Below are 19,057 nucleotides of genomic sequence, written 5' to 3' on the forward strand. Positions count from 1 at the left end.
ACTATTTAAATTCTTTAGGCGCTTTAAAAACCACTTAGTGACTCTAGAGGAGAAAAGGGATGTCTTTTCAAGTAAATTATTATTAAGAATGTGTAATACCATCTAAACTTGGAATAACCTTTCTTTCCCTTCCTTTAAAATGTAGACTTCATGACCTCTTAATTGCTAAATCAATTAGCCTTTTTTTTGGTCATCATCCCTCAGAATCTCAGCCTTTTTTTACAAGCATTACTGTCTTCCCCTCCTGAGCTGACATCTGGCTCTCTCTTGAGGGGACCCCTCCACCTGCAGCCCTCTAAAGGGTACCCTTTTGTTTATTTCACACCTGTGATTCTCAGGGCCAGTGGCAAGAGTGATAAAAGCTGTGTCTCCCCTAGCCCCTACTTCTCCAGTCTCTTCTAGAATTGAACTCTTACTCTTTTATGAAAACTTTTCAGGCTCTTTACATTGGACTCTACCTGTTCTTCCACCTTGGGGGAATTTTCCCAATTTATTAAAGACTTGACACTGGCTTAGGGTCTTCCTCCCCACAGAAACTGCCATCATTCTGGGTGACTCTAGTGTTCACAAGGTCAACTACCCAGTAACCTTGTCTTGGGGCTTGGTCCACATCACCTCTGGTCACCAAGTATCCTATCCAGTACAACTTTCTGTACCTTCACCTAGACAGAGAGATTTTTGAATTGCAAATCTGTTCCTAGCCCTCTCACAGTCTCTTGAGCCCTAGCCACTGGCTTCTCCCCTAGATTACTGCACTAGCCTCTTGACTAGTTTTCCTTCTATCATTCTACCTATAATCCATTCTTCACCCAACAACTAGAATGATCCTTTATTACTGAGCCATGTCATGCCCCTGTACAAAAGTCTTCAGTGACTTCTCATTCTACTCAGAATGATATCCACACTCCTCATCACAACCTATGAGTCCTTTTTTAACATAGTCCCTGCTTCTCCTGCCTGTCATGCTCCACTGAGCACACTCTGGCCTTCCTACTTGGTTCTGCTTCAAGAACTTGGCATTTGCTCTTCTCTCTGGCACCTTCCTCCTCCAAATGTGCAAGGCCCCTGTCCTTCCTTCAGGTCTTAGCTCATAATGCCACCTCTGTACATCTTTAGTCTCTTATTTGAATGTGTGTATAAAAGTGTGTGTGTGTGTGTGTGTGTGTGTATGTGTATGTGGTATATAAAAGAGAGATGGCATTTAACTACCATTGAGTTGACTTATTTACCCCCTTACATGGTATCTATTTTTCCTTCTAGGGTATCAGCTTTGAGGATAGAGACCTTGTCTGTCCTCTTCACCTCTGAGTCCCCCAGCACCTGATGGTACCTGGCTCATATTAGGTGTTTAATAAATATTTTCTGACTAAATGGATAATAAGCATTCTGTTTCAACCTGGCCTTCAGTTTGCTGTACTCTTCATCCTCATATCATCTTCCTCTCTTTGCCTAGGAAGTTAATACCCATTCTTTATATTGCAGCCCCATTGCCATTTTCCCTGTCCCTCTCACTCTGTCAGATTCCCAGAGAATTGTGGCGTGTGCACTATTCATCGCATTGACTAGCTGACATTTTTATATTTATTTATGTGAATATCTTACTAATGAATCTGCCTCTTGGCCCACCTGCTGCCCTCCCCTGGGCTGTAACTTCAAAAGAACAGGGGATATGTGGGTTTTTTCTTTCTTTTGTATCCCCAGTCCTATTAGCATGGTGTTTGTCACACTGGAGTAACCAGGAAATATGTGTTGAATGAATGAATCTTAGTAAGTTGTCTTATAATTAACCATCTTCTCTCCCTTTCCACTTTATTCTCCGCTGATTATCTACCTTCCTGACTGTTCTTACTGGCAATTCCTTAAACGTAAGCACTCTCTTTATTTATTCTGCATTTATACTACTTATGGCATACTCTGCTCCAGGATTATTCTTTCTTCTTCTTAGCTTTAACTATCAATTCTTCGTCAGTGACCAGACCTTAATCTGTCTTACCTGACTTTTCTCCTGAATCACAGTTCTCAACTTCTGGTTGAGCTGTTTGGGTTCCCCTATGCCCTCAAGTTTAAGAAAACCGAATCATTTACGTCCTGATATGAGTACCCTTCAGTTATACTTCCCTGTCACCTTCTATTTTTACTGAGGTCTACCTAGTCATCTGGGTTGCAAGTCTTAGAGTCCTCCTTAGTACCTCTCTCTCTCAGGTCACATATCCAGTGTCTCTCCAAGTCTATTGATTTGACCAAAGAAATACCCTACATCTGTTGTTTCCCTGGTTTTCCACCTCCTTCCCCCTCAGCAAGTCTGACATGCTTCTTTTCTTCTACAACCTAGTTCCGAGTCTTTCTCTGTAGTCTGTAGAGAAAGAGAAAGCCATCTGCTGTATGGTGCCTGTGTCTCCTATAGACACATGCATGCTTCATCCTTCGTGGGGCCCCTCAGTAATGGGCCTGAATTTTGATGAATATGACTAGCCTGTAGATTTTTGCATTAAGTAACTATAAACTGTTTTAATTTGATTGTAAAACTTCTCCACAGTTTGGACCACACTTCTATCTTTTGTGTACCCACAAATGCTCTTTCCTAAACTTCTCTCATAAACAGAGCACGTTCTAAAGCTCCGTGCCAAAACAGAGTGACATCATTTCCAAAGGGGCTGTTGCCTGTGATACCCTCAAGACAGGCGTAGCTTCTCCCACCTACCACTGACATCTCTTGCTTCTGGATGTAATATAACAGCCTCACTCATCTGTTCCCTGACTCCAGTGCCCTAAGAGTAGTAGAGATGTCTGTTGAAGGATATTCTCTAACTTAAGTTGCATTTCAGATAAATGCTTCACAACTGGAGGGTTGTCCCTGGAAATGAACTGGAGATGAATCTGTTGATAAGCACTCACAGTTGGGCCTTTGGGGCAGTCACACAGGATACTTTTTTTCGGTTCTAATTCCATTTAGAATTACTAGAATTTGTTATTGTCAAGTCTGATAAGATTTTTTTTTTTTTTTTGGGGTGGCATATCATCATTTCACCATCTAGACCTGGAGACTCCTTAAAGCTTCATAGCTTCATAATTTTGGCTTAACTGATCTCTGTTAGTAAGTCACTTTATTGGAGTGAAGTGATCTGTAGGTAAAAATCTCATCACAGCCTTCTGTATCACCCAAAGTAGAAGGCAACGCAAATTTGCAGAGTGCCCAGAAGGAGTAGGTACTATACTGGACATTGACTCTCTTGTTTAATTCTCTATGAAATATAAGTAGCATTCTCTCCATTTTAAAGATTTTAAAGGTTCAGAGAAGCTAACTACTGATGTTACATAGTGGCTAGTGAAGGGTTAACCTTAGATTTGATCATAGATATAGCTCTATGACTCTTAAAATCATGTCTTTCCATTGTACTAGGTAAATTTGACTTGTTTGCAAATCATAAGTAGCACTGAAAATGTTTTGTTTCATCTTATTATATTGATCAGTTAAATAATGTTTTTTTGCATTTCCCTCTTTTTTTCCTCTTTACTGTCTTAGAGCATACTCCTTCCACGTTACTGCAGATGGTCAGATGCAGCCTGTCCCTTTCCCCCCTGATGCCCTCATTGGCCCCGGAATCCCCCGACACGCTCGCCAGATCAACACCCTGAACCACGGGGAGGTGGTGTGTGCAGTGACCATCAGCAACCCCACGAGACACGTGTACACAGGTGGGAAGGGCTGTGTCAAGGTCTGGGACATCAGCCACCCCGGCAATAAGAGCCCTGTCTCTCAGCTCGACTGTCTGGTGAGTGAACATAGATGGACAGGGCTTAGACCTTCATTCAGAAAATAGGATGGCATGGTGAAAGGCCTGGATGTACGAGCAAAACACAGTATTGATCCCAAGTGGGTAGTTGTTTTCAGTGGTTTGCGGTCTTTCACTTGGAGATTTAGAGTGCTGATGAGGAGGTATATCTTCCAGTTCCTTAAGGTAAAATGATCCAGTTCTTCACATGGCACGTGCACCAGGACAGTTTTCATTCAGCCTGCTCACTGAGTGCTTGGGAACAGGAAAACCATGTTTTCCTATCTGATAGAGGAGTGTAAGACAACTTAAGAGCCCATGGTAGTTTCTGTGAATGTACCTAAAAATCATAATCTGTCACATTGAGACAGGAGTAACTTAATATTTCATGTGGCAAACATTAGATACTGCCTTAGCTGTTTCGTGGATATTTGTCCTTGAGTTATTTTGATTTTCTTTCTTTAACCAGCAGTAGGACTTTTTGCTTCAGCATGATGCTAGGTCAATTTAGTATTATAAATGGACAAAAGACTCCCATGATCTCATGAGCTAAGAAGAAATTGTTTTTTTCTGTCACTTAACACTTCTTGAATCTGTCTTACCTTCAGTTAATGCTGCTTAGTCAATCAACCCCATGATGCCCTTTTGCCAGGTAATGCAGGACCAGGTAAAAGGAAGTGACTGTTAGGTCTCTTTAACTCTCTGGTTCGGCTGCAGTAGCTGGACCTTTCCCCAGCCATGTGCAGTGTACCAGATCCCAGGCATGGCTATTCCAGGACTGTGAGGGCTGCTGCCTTAGCATGCGCATACACACAAGTAACTTAGGCAGCTGGTTGATTTGATGGTGGTGGGAGTGGATCTAGATCTTTGCATTTACATGCTAATTAAGATTGAATATCTCAGTATTAAATTTTGTAGATCAAGTTTAAGTACTTCCCTAATTTCATGTAATTTTCTAGCATTAATCCACTTAATCATTGTCATAAGTAAAAATGGCTCATTAAAACCAGGAGGGAACACAATACTTTTATGGATTTCTGCTCTCATGTTAATGCTGTTTTCCTTTCCTCATGAGTAATTTCTTGATGGTTTTTGTCTCTGTAGAACAGGGATAACTACATTCGTTCCTGCCGATTGCTCCCTGATGGTCGCACCCTAATAGTGGGAGGGGAGGCCAGCACTCTGTCCATTTGGGACCTGGCCGCTCCAACCCCACGCATCAAGGCAGAGCTGACGTCCTCAGCCCCCGCCTGCTACGCCCTGGCCATCAGCCCCGACTCCAAGGTCTGCTTTTCCTGCTGCAGCGACGGCAACATTGCTGTGTGGGACCTGCACAACCAGACGCTGGTGAGGTGGGTCAGCAGGGCTCCTCACTGAGGCATGAGGAGGAGCCGATTTTATCACGTTGCGCCTGAGATCTTTGCCTGTGTCTATCTAAAAGGTGAAATGTAGATGCCAGAAACAAACTATTAATTGTAAATCTTATTTTCTGCATTATTTGAACTTTATCAAATGAAGAGGTTGGTTTTTTTTCTTTTTCTTTTTTTTGGCGTTATACTAAGTATCACTAATTCAGGTTTCAAAAAATGAGGTCACTTTTACATAATTAATGTATATAAGGTTCCCATGACCTCATGAACTCGGTAAGCATCTGTAATTGCCATCTGTGCTTGCTAACAAACCATCATTGTCGATGGACACTCATTGAGAGGATTTACAGTGTATGGAGTTATTCTTGGCGCCATATGTATCTGACACATTCCTTCCTTCAACAAATGGTTATTGAGCACCTACCATGTGCCCCCAGGTGTTGTGTTTTGTTCTCTTCACCCTGAAAAGGTCTGGATTATCTGTAGTCCCACCTTTAAGGATGGATAAACATAACTAAGATACTTGTTTAGAAATGAGATTATATAGGATTGGTGTTGATAGGTAAAGTTCTGAAACAAGTCTCCAGATATTAGCACCTGAAAGAGCAGTGAGCAAGAGCTATGATCTGCTAGAGGGTGTGAGAAGGTTATAATTAAGCCTAGCTACAAGTCGGGAGAGGTGTGCAAGGAGAAGAGGCTTCTACTGTCTTGTCTGTCAGTAAGATAATTTATAGGACTGTGTATGATTCCAAAGACAAAATAGTCATCACTTTAGTAAGGTTGTTATGAGGAACTACTACCATCTTTTCTTCCCTGCAATGTCTTTTCTGTAGTTTACCAACTCCCGAGGTACCTGAGTTACCCTGTTTCTTTCTGTGTGTCTTACTTGAGAGCATGGCCTCTTGGTCTTACGCAGCCGCCTGCAGTTGCATTGTTGCTCGCTGGAAGAATTTGTTCTGCTCCCTGCACCCAGCCCCAGAGCTTCGTAGAAGGGAAATACTCCTTGCTTCCTCTTAAATTCTCTTCTTTCCTCATATCACAGTGATCGAATAGGTCTCAGAATATATCTTTGATTTGTTAACATACATGTTGCTGTGTGTTTTATTTCAGTTGAAGATTTTTTTTCCATCAGTTATATTGTGTTTTAGTGTAAGAGTAATTTCAAGTACTTCCTAAGTGTTCACAGATAAACAAAATGTGTAGGAAATTCAGCATCTTAATTAAATTTTAATCTCTCTACGTATATGCTTTGTTATTACTTTGAATAATTAAAAAACATAATAAACCAAAATAAAATCTACAAATATGGCCTGCAACTAAATTGATTGCTGAGAAATTCTAAAATGAGTTCACCTAAAAACTAACTTCAAGGGTTTTCCCTCCATTTTAACATTTTCAGGCAATTCCAGGGCCACACAGACGGGGCCAGCTGTATTGACATTTCCAATGATGGCACCAAGCTCTGGACGGGCGGCTTGGACAACACAGTCAGATCCTGGGACCTGCGTGAAGGAAGGCAACTGCAGCAGCATGACTTCACCTCACAGGTGTGTTCTTGTGTCTGTGACATTTCAGAAGAAATGATTTTTTGAAATGTATTACATACTTAAGGGGCAATTCCTTTATCATGTGACAAAGTCACTTTTGACTCTGGATTAGGTAGCTGAAAATTTCTTTGTTTTCTGTCAAGATAAAACAATATATATTTTATAAAGGATTAAAAGATCTCATTTAAGTTTTAGCTGCTTTTTATTTCAAAGTCCATTACTCTATATATTTGAATTTTACATAATTGATTAGTAAATTGTATTGTGGAGATCTGTCTCATTACTTTGGGATCACCCATTTGGCTTTGATATCTTCCTGAACAAGTCAAATTATCTTGATTTCCTTGATTAGTTAAGTAGTATCTCAGAAGAAACAGTACCTCCTAGTTAAAGAAAGTGTATCCTCTGTAGCCACCATCACTATCACATATTTTAATTCTAGATCTTTTCTCTGGGATATTGCCCAACCGGAGAGTGGCTCGCAGTGGGGATGGAGAACAGTAATGTGGAAGTGCTGCATGTTACCAAACCAGACAAATACCAGCTACATCTTCATGAAAGCTGTGTGCTGTCACTCAAATTTGCCCATTGTGGTAAGCAAGCCCTCTGGTCCATTTTCTGTCAACCAGAGTCATTCCTTCTGTCCTCCTGCTGATTCATTTTAAATCACATCCTTTAGCTCATTAACATGCTAAAATTATATTACTTTCTTATACATGCCTACTTCTCTAATGCCATGTAATTGTTTTGGCATTAAGACACTTTTTCCTTGTCATAATTATAAATGACTCAGTAAATGTAGAAGGAGTGGGCTTTATTTTTCCAGTGAAAAGAAACTCTTGTTTGTTGCAATTAGGTGAGTTTTCTGTGAATAAATAAATAGCTTGATGTTCTGTAAAGCAAATCTTGGGTATCTGACAAAGTAACTCAAACATTGCTTTTTTCAAAACCCCTTTCCTGTAGGCAAATGGTTTGTAAGCACTGGAAAGGACAACCTTCTGAATGCCTGGAGAACACCTTACGGGGCCAGTATATTCCAGGTAACACTCAGCCTTCGCTTATTGTGTGTTCACTGCATAGTGTTCATTTAACTAAATTCTCCATGCGGTCTCTCAGATTGAAAAAGCAAGTTAGGTCCTAGGAGGTAGGAGCTAGTATTATTTGCATTACATAGAGTAGAAAACTGCCTGAGGGAGGCTATGTCACAGCCACAAGCCATGGAGCTGGGGATCATCTCCAGTTCTCACTGAGCCCAGAGCCAAGGTGCTGTGCAACCAGCTCTTTATGCCTCAGTCCTTTTTTATATGCTGGGGTAGAGGTTTTATGTCTCTGTGATTTGTGTGTCTGCGTGTTGTTGTTTTTTAAATTTTTGTTTAAAATTTAAGCATTTTACTAAATACTCTTAGTAGTGTTATTTCTTTGATTTTTTTTTTTTTTTTTTTGCCAAAGAATGTTATGGAAATGTTCAATAAATCTTGATTAATTTTATAAGCTTTTATTATTCTTCTGTTGACTCAGTAGTACTTTGTAGTTTGTGCGATTATTTGTGGGAATACCAAATTGTAGACATATATATACACACAATCTCCTCTGTCTCTTACTGGCATGTGAGAATTTCATAGGCAAGTTTAAAAAGACTTCTCGTTTTAAACTTTGCTATTTAAGAAGTTATTTTTTAGATGTTCTTTTTTTAGAAATGGTATAAGATTTGCAGTTTTCTTGATGAAGTGGGATTAAGTCATCATAGAGTAGCTTAGAATTCAGTTGAATCCAAAAATACATAATTTTTAATGAAAATACTACACAAGATAAATAGAACAGAAATCACTGATTCTTGCTATATTGTGGTTCACAACCTTTTAGATGGTCCCAACTGGACTTTTTAAAAAAAAAAAATTAGAGTGCATCTTTTGTATTCAGTATAGGGATTATATCTTATGCATATACTGGGTTGTGAAGTAAACTATATTTATTCAGATTTCAGTCAATAAAGTTTGAGAAACGCTGATAGGTTAGCAGCTGCATGTCAGACATTTACTTTTTAGGTTTTCAAAGTCCTGGTTAAAAACCTGTGGGTTTTTTGATTGTTTGTTAGCATAGTTCAGTTAAAAGTTAACAGTGAACCCTTTGTAGTTAGTGCAGTTGAACAAGATATCAAGAACTCAAAGTATGATACATTTTTTCTCTAATTATTGAATCCCTCCATACTTGCAATTTTGTGTTCTTTGTTTACAAGGGGAGAAATTAGGCTTTACTTTAGAAATATTTTACATTTCCTATCAAAAAATATAATGTGTTCAGTCCTCTTGCCTATGTATTAACTTCACTTGAACGTTATGACAACTCTCTAGAGCAGGCAGACAGGTAAGATATCTTTCCCTGTTTGCCTTTGTAAGGAAACTGAGGCTCAGACAGGTTAAGTGATGCATCTGGTGTCTCACGGCTCCCCCTGAATCCAAGCCATCTGAGTGAAGTTTAAGGTTTTTCATACTAAAAATACTTGGCTCTTAACTGTCTAGAGAATAGGTTTGAAATAGGGCCTCGCTTCCTCAGCAGAAGTGTTCGCACCACTGACTTGCCTGGCACCTGATGTCCCTGGTGCAAGAGCCTGTAGACTTATGTGGTGAAGTGTCCCTAGGAGGGCACCTGGCTCAGCCACTAAGGAAACGCCATGACTGCCTTTCCTCTCTTGGGCCTGTTAGATCGACAGAGTATATTACGCTTCTTTTTGCCCTAGGTCCTCCAGTCCTGCCTCTCAGTATTCATGGGTTTCTCTTTCAGTATTTAACATTTTTGTTTATATGTTTGTTTCCTAGTCCAAAGAATCCTCATCGGTGCTTAGCTGTGACATCTCTGTGGATGACAAATATATTGTCACTGGCTCTGGGGATAAGAAGGCCACGGTTTATGAAGTTATTTATTAAGGACAAATCTTCATGCGAACTGGACTCCCCCTTGTAGCACTTTGTTCTGTCATCCTCCCCCCGCCCCGCATCTAAAACCAACGATTTCTAATACTCATTGCAGTTGTGGCGCTTACTCCCCTTCCTTCCCCCCACTTCCTCCTTGCTGTTGAATTGTGAATACTCATTAAGAACCTGTGATACCAAATCTTCAGCTATCTACTTGGAAGAACATGGAATAACCATCCTTAACAGTGAATGGAATCTTTAATTATGTATTATATCTGTAATATATTTATTTTGTTTAAAGAAGGCTTTCTAACAATGACTGACTAAATAAATCTGTCTGCTCCTGCATTGATAATGAAGATGCGTTGTATTTGATACCCCTCCCCCCTTTTTTTGGCAAAGGAGGGGAAAGGAAGGTTTAAAATAATTGATTAAAAATGTCGCTAAATGTAGACTAATGACTGTATAGAGATGTGAAATGTATAATTACATATGGAAGCAATATGTTGCTGTGTTGTTGGAATTTTGTTTTTTGTTTTGTTTTGTTTTCTACTTATTTTCAAGATGTTCAGGAGTTTGAACAAGTAGAACATGACAGGCCACGTCATATTCATTTGAGTCTATTTGGAAAACTTTAACCAATATATCTATAGCTTTAGATTGTATTCGGTAAAAGTAATTGGAATTTTTTTTCTTTTTTTGACTTGTTGACAAGCGTCTTTGTAATATGTTTTTAATTCCTTTTTTTATCATAGCATAGACAGATGAACAAATTAAATTTGGCCTCAAAGAGAGAACTTAATCCCTTCTGGATATTTTTTCCATGTTTCTTTGCAAAGGGAGATGTTTATCTTTGGGCGGTTTTGTCATTAGGAGAGATGATGGGCTATTTTTTGGCATGTTCTCTGGAGACTGCGCAGATTCCTCCCGCTGTGCAAGTCTTTCACAAAGCCAGGACAGCAGAGGAGGATTTGCAAAGACCTCCCTCTGAAAACCAGGAAGAACGGACTCCCACCTGGGATGAGGACTTGCTTTCTTTACCTCCGGTTCTTTCCATGTCTTAGTTGGATGTCCCTGAAATGGACACAGGCTGTGCCATTGTGCCAGAAACATTGTGTTATCTTTTATGTTGTTGTTGTTGCTGTTAAACTATGATATGTGACTCCTTTTTTATTATTATTTTTTGTTTGAATGCTTTAAAAATCTTTTAAGTCTGTGGATCTGCTGATGTACAGTGCCTTTGCTGCTATGGATCAAAATCAAGAGAACCGTGTAGATAAACTTTATTGTATAAGTAGAAAATTACTTAATTTCATACTAGAAATGGATGGATGCTGCAAGTTGAAATGGACTGTCCATTGACGTTCCTAATGTGGTAGCAGAAAAAAAAAATGGTGTCTTAAGTGCTTAGTGTTTGATGTCATTAACAGTTTCGTAAAACTCTACAGTGTAGAAAGATTTTGATACTAAACTGTGCATTGTACATAGTTCTAATGCATTGTATTGACCACCAGTACTTCTATAATGGTAGATTGTTTGTGCATTCAGACTTTTAAGCATTAAACATAAATAACTTCTAGTATGCTTATTTCTAATTCTTTGTTTTGCTGGCCTTAGTTTCTTTTTATCTTGGACTATGCCACTCCCAGCTATTAAAAAGTACTAGTTTTATTCAAGGGGGATTAGTGTTTAATGTGGGTTTTTTATTGTTACTATTTTAGTTTTGTTTTTATTTTTACTTTTACTTGAGAAGAGCTGGAAAGATGAGCGGTAGGTTACTACCAAATACTTTCCAAGTGCCTCTTTGGTTTAAAAAACACTATCGAAAAGTTGTCATGTTACCCAAAGCCTTGGTGCTTTAGAACTGTCCTGTTCAATATGGTTACTACTGGCTGTTTGTGCCTGTTTATTAAAATTAAAAATTATTGGTGACAGAAAGAAATCTAATTATGGGAGGTGAACACAATGTAAATATATATGTGCCTTAGTGTTAAAATGTACAGCTGAAACTTACCAGATTTCGTTAACCAATGTCACCATTAAAAAAAATAATAATTAAAAATAAAGAGCAAAAAAGTAAAAATAAAGTTAAAAATTCAGTTTATCAGTCACACTAGTTAGTGTGGCATTTCAAGTGTTCAGTGTCACATGTGGCTGTTGGCTACCGTATTGGAAAACACAAATTTATAGAACATTTCCATCGTCAGAGTAGGTTCTCTGGGACCAGCGCTGCTTTATAGTTAGCCCACACATAACCATTTCCAGCCGTTTGGGTTTGGAAAACATTTCCAACATAATGCACTGAAGTCTTTGAATACACAAGGCCTCTTGGGCTGCTGCTGGTTGGGTGTGAAGATTCAGTATAAGGAGGAGCTTAAAGGCTTCTAAATTCTTGGGACTCAAAAACCTGACACTTTGAGACTTCACCGGGTAGAAGGCCACACAGTGGCCTAGAGTGTGCTCAGTGATCAGCTGTTAAGAGGTATTGACTCTTTACATGCCAAGAGTTCAGCAGTGTTCACCAGTAGTGCTGGAGCAGCACTTCAAATGTAAGTACTATGAGAGCTGCTACATCAGATGATAACATTTTTAAAGTATTTTTAGCTCAATTTCTGTGTATCCTTGTAAAAACTTCTTTAAAAGTGAGAGAGATTGGGAGTGAAATAATCATCACTTTGGCACAAGCAGTATGACACTTGCATACTGCATTTATACTTCAAGAAGGAGAAAGTACCTGTTTCAAGAACTTAAAATGTCCATTTGGTGTCTTATAGGTCAAGTCTATGATGCCCTTCAGTTTTTTCTAGAGAGAGACCCAAAACATCTATTGTACTGGATTGAAATTTGAAATGAATGCATGAATACACCTACCTTTTTAAATAGGCATCTATTTCCTCTTACTGTCAAGGTTTCATCAGATTAGATTTTATATCTTTGATACAAATCTCAGGCCCAGATTGATCTGCACGGAGCTGCTTTATGTTGTCGATGTGTAATTATAACTTGGTTTACTATAGCTTTTACTCTGTCTTGCAGAGTCTGAAGAACGACAAAGACAGGAATCACCCAGAACCAGGGAAGATTTAGTTGCAATGAACAGGTGGTATAGAACTGGAAGACTGACATGTAAAACTACCAAGAGCTAGGACAAAAAAAAAGAAAAAAAAAAAACCCATCAAGACCTTCTGAAGACCGGCGGGTCAAGTAGAAAGTAATAATCTCCAAGATCTCTAAGTTTCTACAGATACCCACCTCCCTTTTGGGCCACTACTTAGCAAGGTGGCTTCTCGGCCAGTGAGCTACAAAAGATCAGCCTTGTCCTGGAATAGTGAATGCTGAAACTTGATAACTGCAGCCCTGTAACACCTACTGGTGGTTGGAATTTCACAGCCATGGATATTCAGAAACAATTTCAAACCATCTCACATAACGTTGATATTCTGGGACACTGCAGCCAAGAGTAGGGGAAATTGACATCCCACAGTCAAAGGGCAGCATTCTGGACAGAGGAGCAGTGCCCGTGGGAGGCTATGAGGAGCGAGGTCATCAGTGACGCCCTCAGCTGTCAACTCAGCCACTTTTTGTATCTTCAATCTGGACATTATTGCACTGGCATTGTATAACACAGAAAGAAGATGTCCAACAGAGGGTATTTGTCAACTGACATTTTTGGCAGTTGTAAGGAAATCTGTACTGGAATTCCTTGCCCAGCATTAAGCAATTAACAAAATTCTGAAGATGTTGGTACAAAAAAATTGTTTGACATCCTTGGGTGCCCATTTCCTTAGCCACCCAGCCCCTGGACAACTTGTAGAGTGGCATTCAACAAGGAGCTCTGGGGCCTGCCACCCCTCAGTTTCTCACTGGGGCATCAGTGGCTAATAGCCATTCTGTTCTTTTGAGCTAATTGCATTAATTTGCCTATCAGTTCATACTTCCATTCAGAAAAGACAATGAAAATAGCTTATTTTTGGTAACCCGGGCACATAAAAAACCTCTCATGTATTAGAACATTATAACAGCCATGCTATCATAATGGTAGAAACTAACTCTTTTGTTATAAGCTGCTGTTAACATTTTATTTTGCTTTGGGCTTTTGGCAGCAAGCAACAGACTTTTGGATCCCAAATAGAATTGGGGGTTAGGGGAGGAGACACTGGTCTCTAGTTTACTTACCCCCAGGGAAGGAAATTCTCAACTGGGACCTTAGGTATTCGGCCTGCAGGGAAGAATTCCCACCGGGCTGCCTGTGGTCCAAAGGAAAACTATGAGCCCAAGTGTTTTCACAAAAGTCCCATTTGATCTCACAGCAGGCCTGGACGTGCTGGATGCCAGAATACTAAATTTACACAAGTGTGCACAAAAAAACAGGATGAAAAAAGTGATTTACCCAAACTCCCTATCCTCCTAAGGAAGACAAACAGACCTGAACCCCAAGGCTCCAAACTTTAGATCACAATTCTCTGCCAGCTGCCCAGCATGGCAGATTATAAACAAAAAAAAAAAAACAAAAGGAGTGTTCCAGACCCTTCCAGCTCCCTGGTCATTGCCCCTCAGTTTCATGCAGGTTAACTAGCTTGAAATTTTTGTATCACATAGCTTCTTGAAGACTCCTTAAATCCATGACAAATTGACTTTTGAGCCCCTAGACGAAGTGTGGCACATGCAAGGCAGAAACCCACTGGTGGGTGAGCGACCTGCCCCAGGCACAGCCTTGGAGGCCCTGGTGACCCAGGGCATCTTACTACCTGAAGCAGGGAGTCTCGCCCATTAACTTCACATCGTGGCTTAATGAGAACATCCAGAACTAACAAGTTTTGTGTTATTTTGGAAAAGAGTTAAACTCACATAAATGTCATGCTTTATTTGAGTTGGGCCCAGCAAAATACACACACACACACACACACACACACACACTAGAAGATACATGTGAGGTATTTGGGTTTTGAGAATTCAGGCAGTAAATTCTTGGACTCTTGGTGGAGTCCAAACGCCCAAATGGTTATTAGTGGCCCATCTTTTCTTCCCAAACGCCCAAATGGTTTTTAGTGGCCCATCTTTTCTTCCCAGACCCAAGCAGCAGTTGGCCACACTGGTAATTTGTGTGTCATGTGGCAGAAAGTAGGAGTTAGTTTTTGTTCTCGCAGGAAGTGGGGAAGTAGAATGAATTGGTAGGAACTAAGTCAAAGATAAAATGCTGCAGGCCTTGTGATCACCAGAGCTCCAGCAAAGAAAACTCAGGTCAGCATCACAGGGACAGGAAGAGACACTGACAGGAACCATCACGAGGATAGAATGAGAATCCCGAACCACCATGCATCAAGCAGAGCAGTTTTCCTTATAGGACAACTCATTAACTGAAGAACTTTAGTTGAATATATATTTATCCTAAAAGAGTTTATTTAAAATGCTCTTCGCTTCAGTCTATTAGGCCAAGTTTTGGCATCATGCATCCCATATGGAGAAGCCTGGTGCTGCTGAGAACAAAGCAGCCCCCTGAAGCCTGTTAGCAGTTCCCAGACAAATGAAAACAAGGCTCTGTTTCTGGATTCATTCAAGGAATCATGTTAAACTTTGTTCTTAAATCTTTCAGATTTTTATAACTTCTTTAATTTTTCCTCCAAGTAATCAGTGTTAATGAAATGTGATTTCAAGTTTTATGACTGAGCGGGGAGACTCAGGGTTTCCAGACTCCGCTGCAGGCACGCCTTTAAGCCTCAAGAGTTTTGGTGAGAACAAGAGCAGCCTCCCAGGCACGAGATGGTTGTGAAGATTATGAGGCCAAAGGCCTTGGTTCACAGACACTGGTTCCTGAGCAGTGGTGTAAAACAAAGCATAAAGTACCCCTAATGAGAATTTTATCAGTGACTCAAGCTGACTAAAAGTGAAGGATTTAGCTCCAGTGTCTGAGGGGGAAGGACTTGCTTTCACTTGGGTGGCTCAGTCTGAGGAGGTTGGTCTGGTCCTTGCAGACGTTCTCCTGCAGGCGTGCTGTGAGCAAGACAGAGTTCAGCTCCTTCAGACTTTAGGAAGACGGCATTTCCATCTCATGGAATTTTGTACTTGTTTCAATGTATCTTCTTCTTGCCAAAGATTTTCTTTGCATCAGTTACAGAGAACAGTGGTACGATGTCTTTTTCCTATTACATGCCATTAGGTTTGTAAAAGTCACGTAGACTTGTAACCTGACCACAGACCTGCAGGGACAACTAACATATGGCAAGTTGGTGTTGCTCAAGTTTATAAAGGTTTATCTTTTTTCCCCAGCTTTATTGAAATATGACATAACATGTAAATTGAAGATATAGTGTGACGATTTGATACACATATACTGTGAAAGATTGCCACGATAAGGTTAGTTAACACATCCATTGCCTCACATAATTAGAAACTGTGTGTGTGTATGTAGTAAAAACATATTTACTCTTCATAACAACTTCCAAATACATAATACAGTATTGTTACCTATAGTCAGCATGCCGTATGTTAGGTTCCCCGGAACCTGTTCATCTTATAACTGGAAGTTTGTACCCTTTAAACATTTCCATTGCCACCACCACCACCACCACCCTACCCCTTGTCCCTGGCAACCACTATTCTACATTGTTTCTATAGATCTGGCTTTTTTTAGATTCCACAGTTAAGTGAGGCCATGTATATTTGTCTTTCTTTGTCTGACTTATTTCACTTAGCATAATGCCCTCCAGGTCTACCTATGTTGTCATAAATGACATAATTTCCTTCTTCCTCATGGCTGAATAGTATTTCATTGTTATGTACATGTGTGTGTCTGTATCACTTTTTAATCTGTTCATCTCTCGATGGACACTTAGGTTGTTTCCATTTCTTGGCTATTGTAAACAATGCTGCAGTGAATATTGGAGTGCAGATATCTCTTCAAGAGAGTGATTTTATCTTCTTTGGATTTATACCCAGAAGTGGGATTCGGGATCACGTGGTAGTTTTATTTTTAGTATTTTGAAGAACTTTCATACTCTTTTCCATAGTGGCTACACCAATTTATGTTCCCACTAACAGTACACATGGGTTCCCTTTTCTCCCCATTCTCACCAACATTTATCTCTTTTGGATAATAGCCATTCTAACAGGTGTGAGATGATATCTCATTGTGGCTTTGATCTGCATATCCCTGATGATTAGTGATGTTGAACATCTTTTCATGTACCTGTTGGCCATCTGTACGTGTTCTTTAGGAAAATATCTATTTAGGTCCTTTACACATTTTTAAATTAGATTATTTGCTATTATATGATTTGCTTATATATTTGGGATATTAACCTTTTATCTCATATATGGTTTGCAAAGAGTTTCTCTCGTGTGTTGCCTCTTCATTTCGTGATTATTTCTTTTGCTACGCAGACAGCTTTTTAGTTTGATGTAGTCCCACTTTATTTTTTTATTTTCTTACTTATGCTTTTGGTGTCATATCCAAAATGTCATTGCCAAAACCAATGTCAAGGAACTTTTTCTCTATGTTTTCTCCTTGGAGTTTTATGTTTTCAAGTCTTACATTTAAATCTTTAATTCATTTCGAGTTAATTTTTACGAGTGATGTAAAATAGGAGTCCAATATTATTCTTTTGCCTGTGAATAGCCAGTTTTCCTAACACCATTTATGGGAATGACTATCTTTTCCTCATTGCCCATTGTCAAATATTGGCTATATAGGCATGGATTTATTTCTTGGCTCTTAATTCTGTTGCATTAATCTGTGTCTCTTTTTATGCCAGTACTATACTGTTTTGATTACTATAGCTTTATAATATAGTTTAGATCAGGAAGTATGATGCCTCCAGCTTTGTTTTTTCTCAATTGCTTTGGCTATTCAAGAGTTTTTGTGGTTTCATATGAATTTTATCATTTGCTTTTATTTCTATGAAAAATGCCATTGGAATTTTGATAGAAATTGCATTGAATCTACAGATAGCTTTGGGTAATATGGACATTTTAACACTGTTTCTCTGATCCATGAGATATCTTTCCATTTATTTGTGTCCTTTTCAATTTCTTTCATCAATGTCTTATAGTTGTCAGTGTAGAGATCTTTCACCTCCTTGGTGAAATTTATTTGTAAGTATTTTATTGTTTTGTGACTATATTCCACCCAACAGCACTCCATAATCAAGCACTTTAATATTTCTGGGTCAAAACATGAACATTCATACTAAGTGATGACTATAAACATCTATAGCTCAGTTCAGGTCAGCTTTGCTCCAAATGCATCATGACAAAACTTCTGGTATTTTTCGAATTTTCTATCTTTGAATTGAAAATAAGGGATTTGTGGACATCTGTTATCTCCATTTTACACATGAGAAATGGGATCCACAGAGCTCAAGTGAATTGAATGACAAGTTAAGTTGGCTCTGTCTGACACCCAGAGGCCATGTCCTTCACCTCTTACCACTGTCAGCAGGGCAGTGACTGGAACAAGTTTCCCAGAATGTTCCTTTGGTTCCCTCTTTGTGTTGCTCTGTCTCACTCCCATATGCTATTTCTATATGCTCTCTGCATCCCTCCTTCGAATCAGTTACCAAAAATTACTCTTTTATTATGCCCAAACAAAATTCCATACTTTTTCTTGAGAAAAAAAAAAAAGTTAGGCCTGGGCTTTGCTACAGCGTCGGCAGCTCTAAGAAGCTTGCTTCTTGGTGGTGGTATTTTCTATATGACTTTTAGTCTAATCGTTAGACTAGAAGCATTGTTAAAAGCAGTATACTTTAATGGTAACAAATGTGTCAGCAAAAAAACATGTGGCACCAAAACTATCTTTCAATTTCTGATTGGCAGTGTCCTAATCCACATTTTGTTTTGTTTTGTTTTCTCTTCTAAACCTTTAAATGTGGTTAACTTTTCTTTTCTTTTCTTTTCTTTTTTTTTTAACTTTGTATTGCTCTTTTAATAAAATGCTGTGTTTTGTTTTGGCCTTGTTTCCTTTTGTGGGGAGGAAGGCACTTTGTAGCATGAACAATAGTCTTGTTTGAGAGATGGGTCACATGGGAAGATTTTCTTTGATTACTAGCGTGAGTTTTGACTCATGAGCTCGTAAAGGCCCAGCAATGGTGGTTAAAACAGAATTGTTTTCAGTCATGTTAAATTGCACTGAGGTAACAGAAGGCCCCATTTACAGGATAGACTGAGCTGCAAGGCAACGAATACAGATTGCTTGAAATCCTGGGAGCCTCTATTTTGGGTCCACAAAGCCATTTTGATCTATTGCTCTAGTTCAGGGACAGTTTGATTATGTACTCTGAGTGCTTAATATCACATACCTGTATTTAAAAAGGTCAGCTCTCTCTACTGCCAAGAAAGGAACTCTTAGAGAATTCAGAGAGATGACTTTGTAGAGTTTTAATTAAGATCTCATCATAGAACTTGAACCAGTTAAGTTACTATCTGAATTGCTTTCTGTGAAATACAGCGTCTGCCAGCGC

The 19,057-nt window shown here is 39.3% G+C and overlaps 1 protein-coding gene across 5 annotated transcripts in view; it reads left to right on the plus strand.

Annotated features, from left to right (window-relative positions):
* TLE4 (transducin like enhancer of split 4) overlaps positions 1-11,184 on the plus strand; it is a 140,088-nt gene extending 128,904 nt beyond the window's left edge. For all 5 annotated transcript variants that reach the window (XM_006918457.3, XM_006918458.3, XM_015594557.2 and 2 more), the window contains 6 exons: positions 3,524-3,773; positions 4,878-5,125; positions 6,543-6,690; positions 7,133-7,283; positions 7,654-7,730; positions 9,507-11,184. In XM_006918457.3, the coding sequence (XP_006918519.1) occupies positions 3,524-3,773; positions 4,878-5,125; positions 6,543-6,690; positions 7,133-7,283; positions 7,654-7,730; positions 9,507-9,614 (982 nt within the window). In that variant the 3' untranslated portion in view covers positions 9,615-11,184. The remainder of the gene's footprint in view (positions 1-3,523; positions 3,774-4,877; positions 5,126-6,542; positions 6,691-7,132; positions 7,284-7,653; positions 7,731-9,506) is intronic.
* Positions 11,185-19,057: the final 7,873 nt, after the last annotated feature.

The sequence above is a fragment of the Pteropus alecto genome, unplaced genomic scaffold (assembly GCF_000325575.1).
Source record: "Pteropus alecto unplaced genomic scaffold, ASM32557v1 scaffold95, whole genome shotgun sequence".
In the NCBI taxonomy this organism is placed as follows: Eukaryota; Metazoa; Chordata; class Mammalia; order Chiroptera; family Pteropodidae; genus Pteropus; species Pteropus alecto.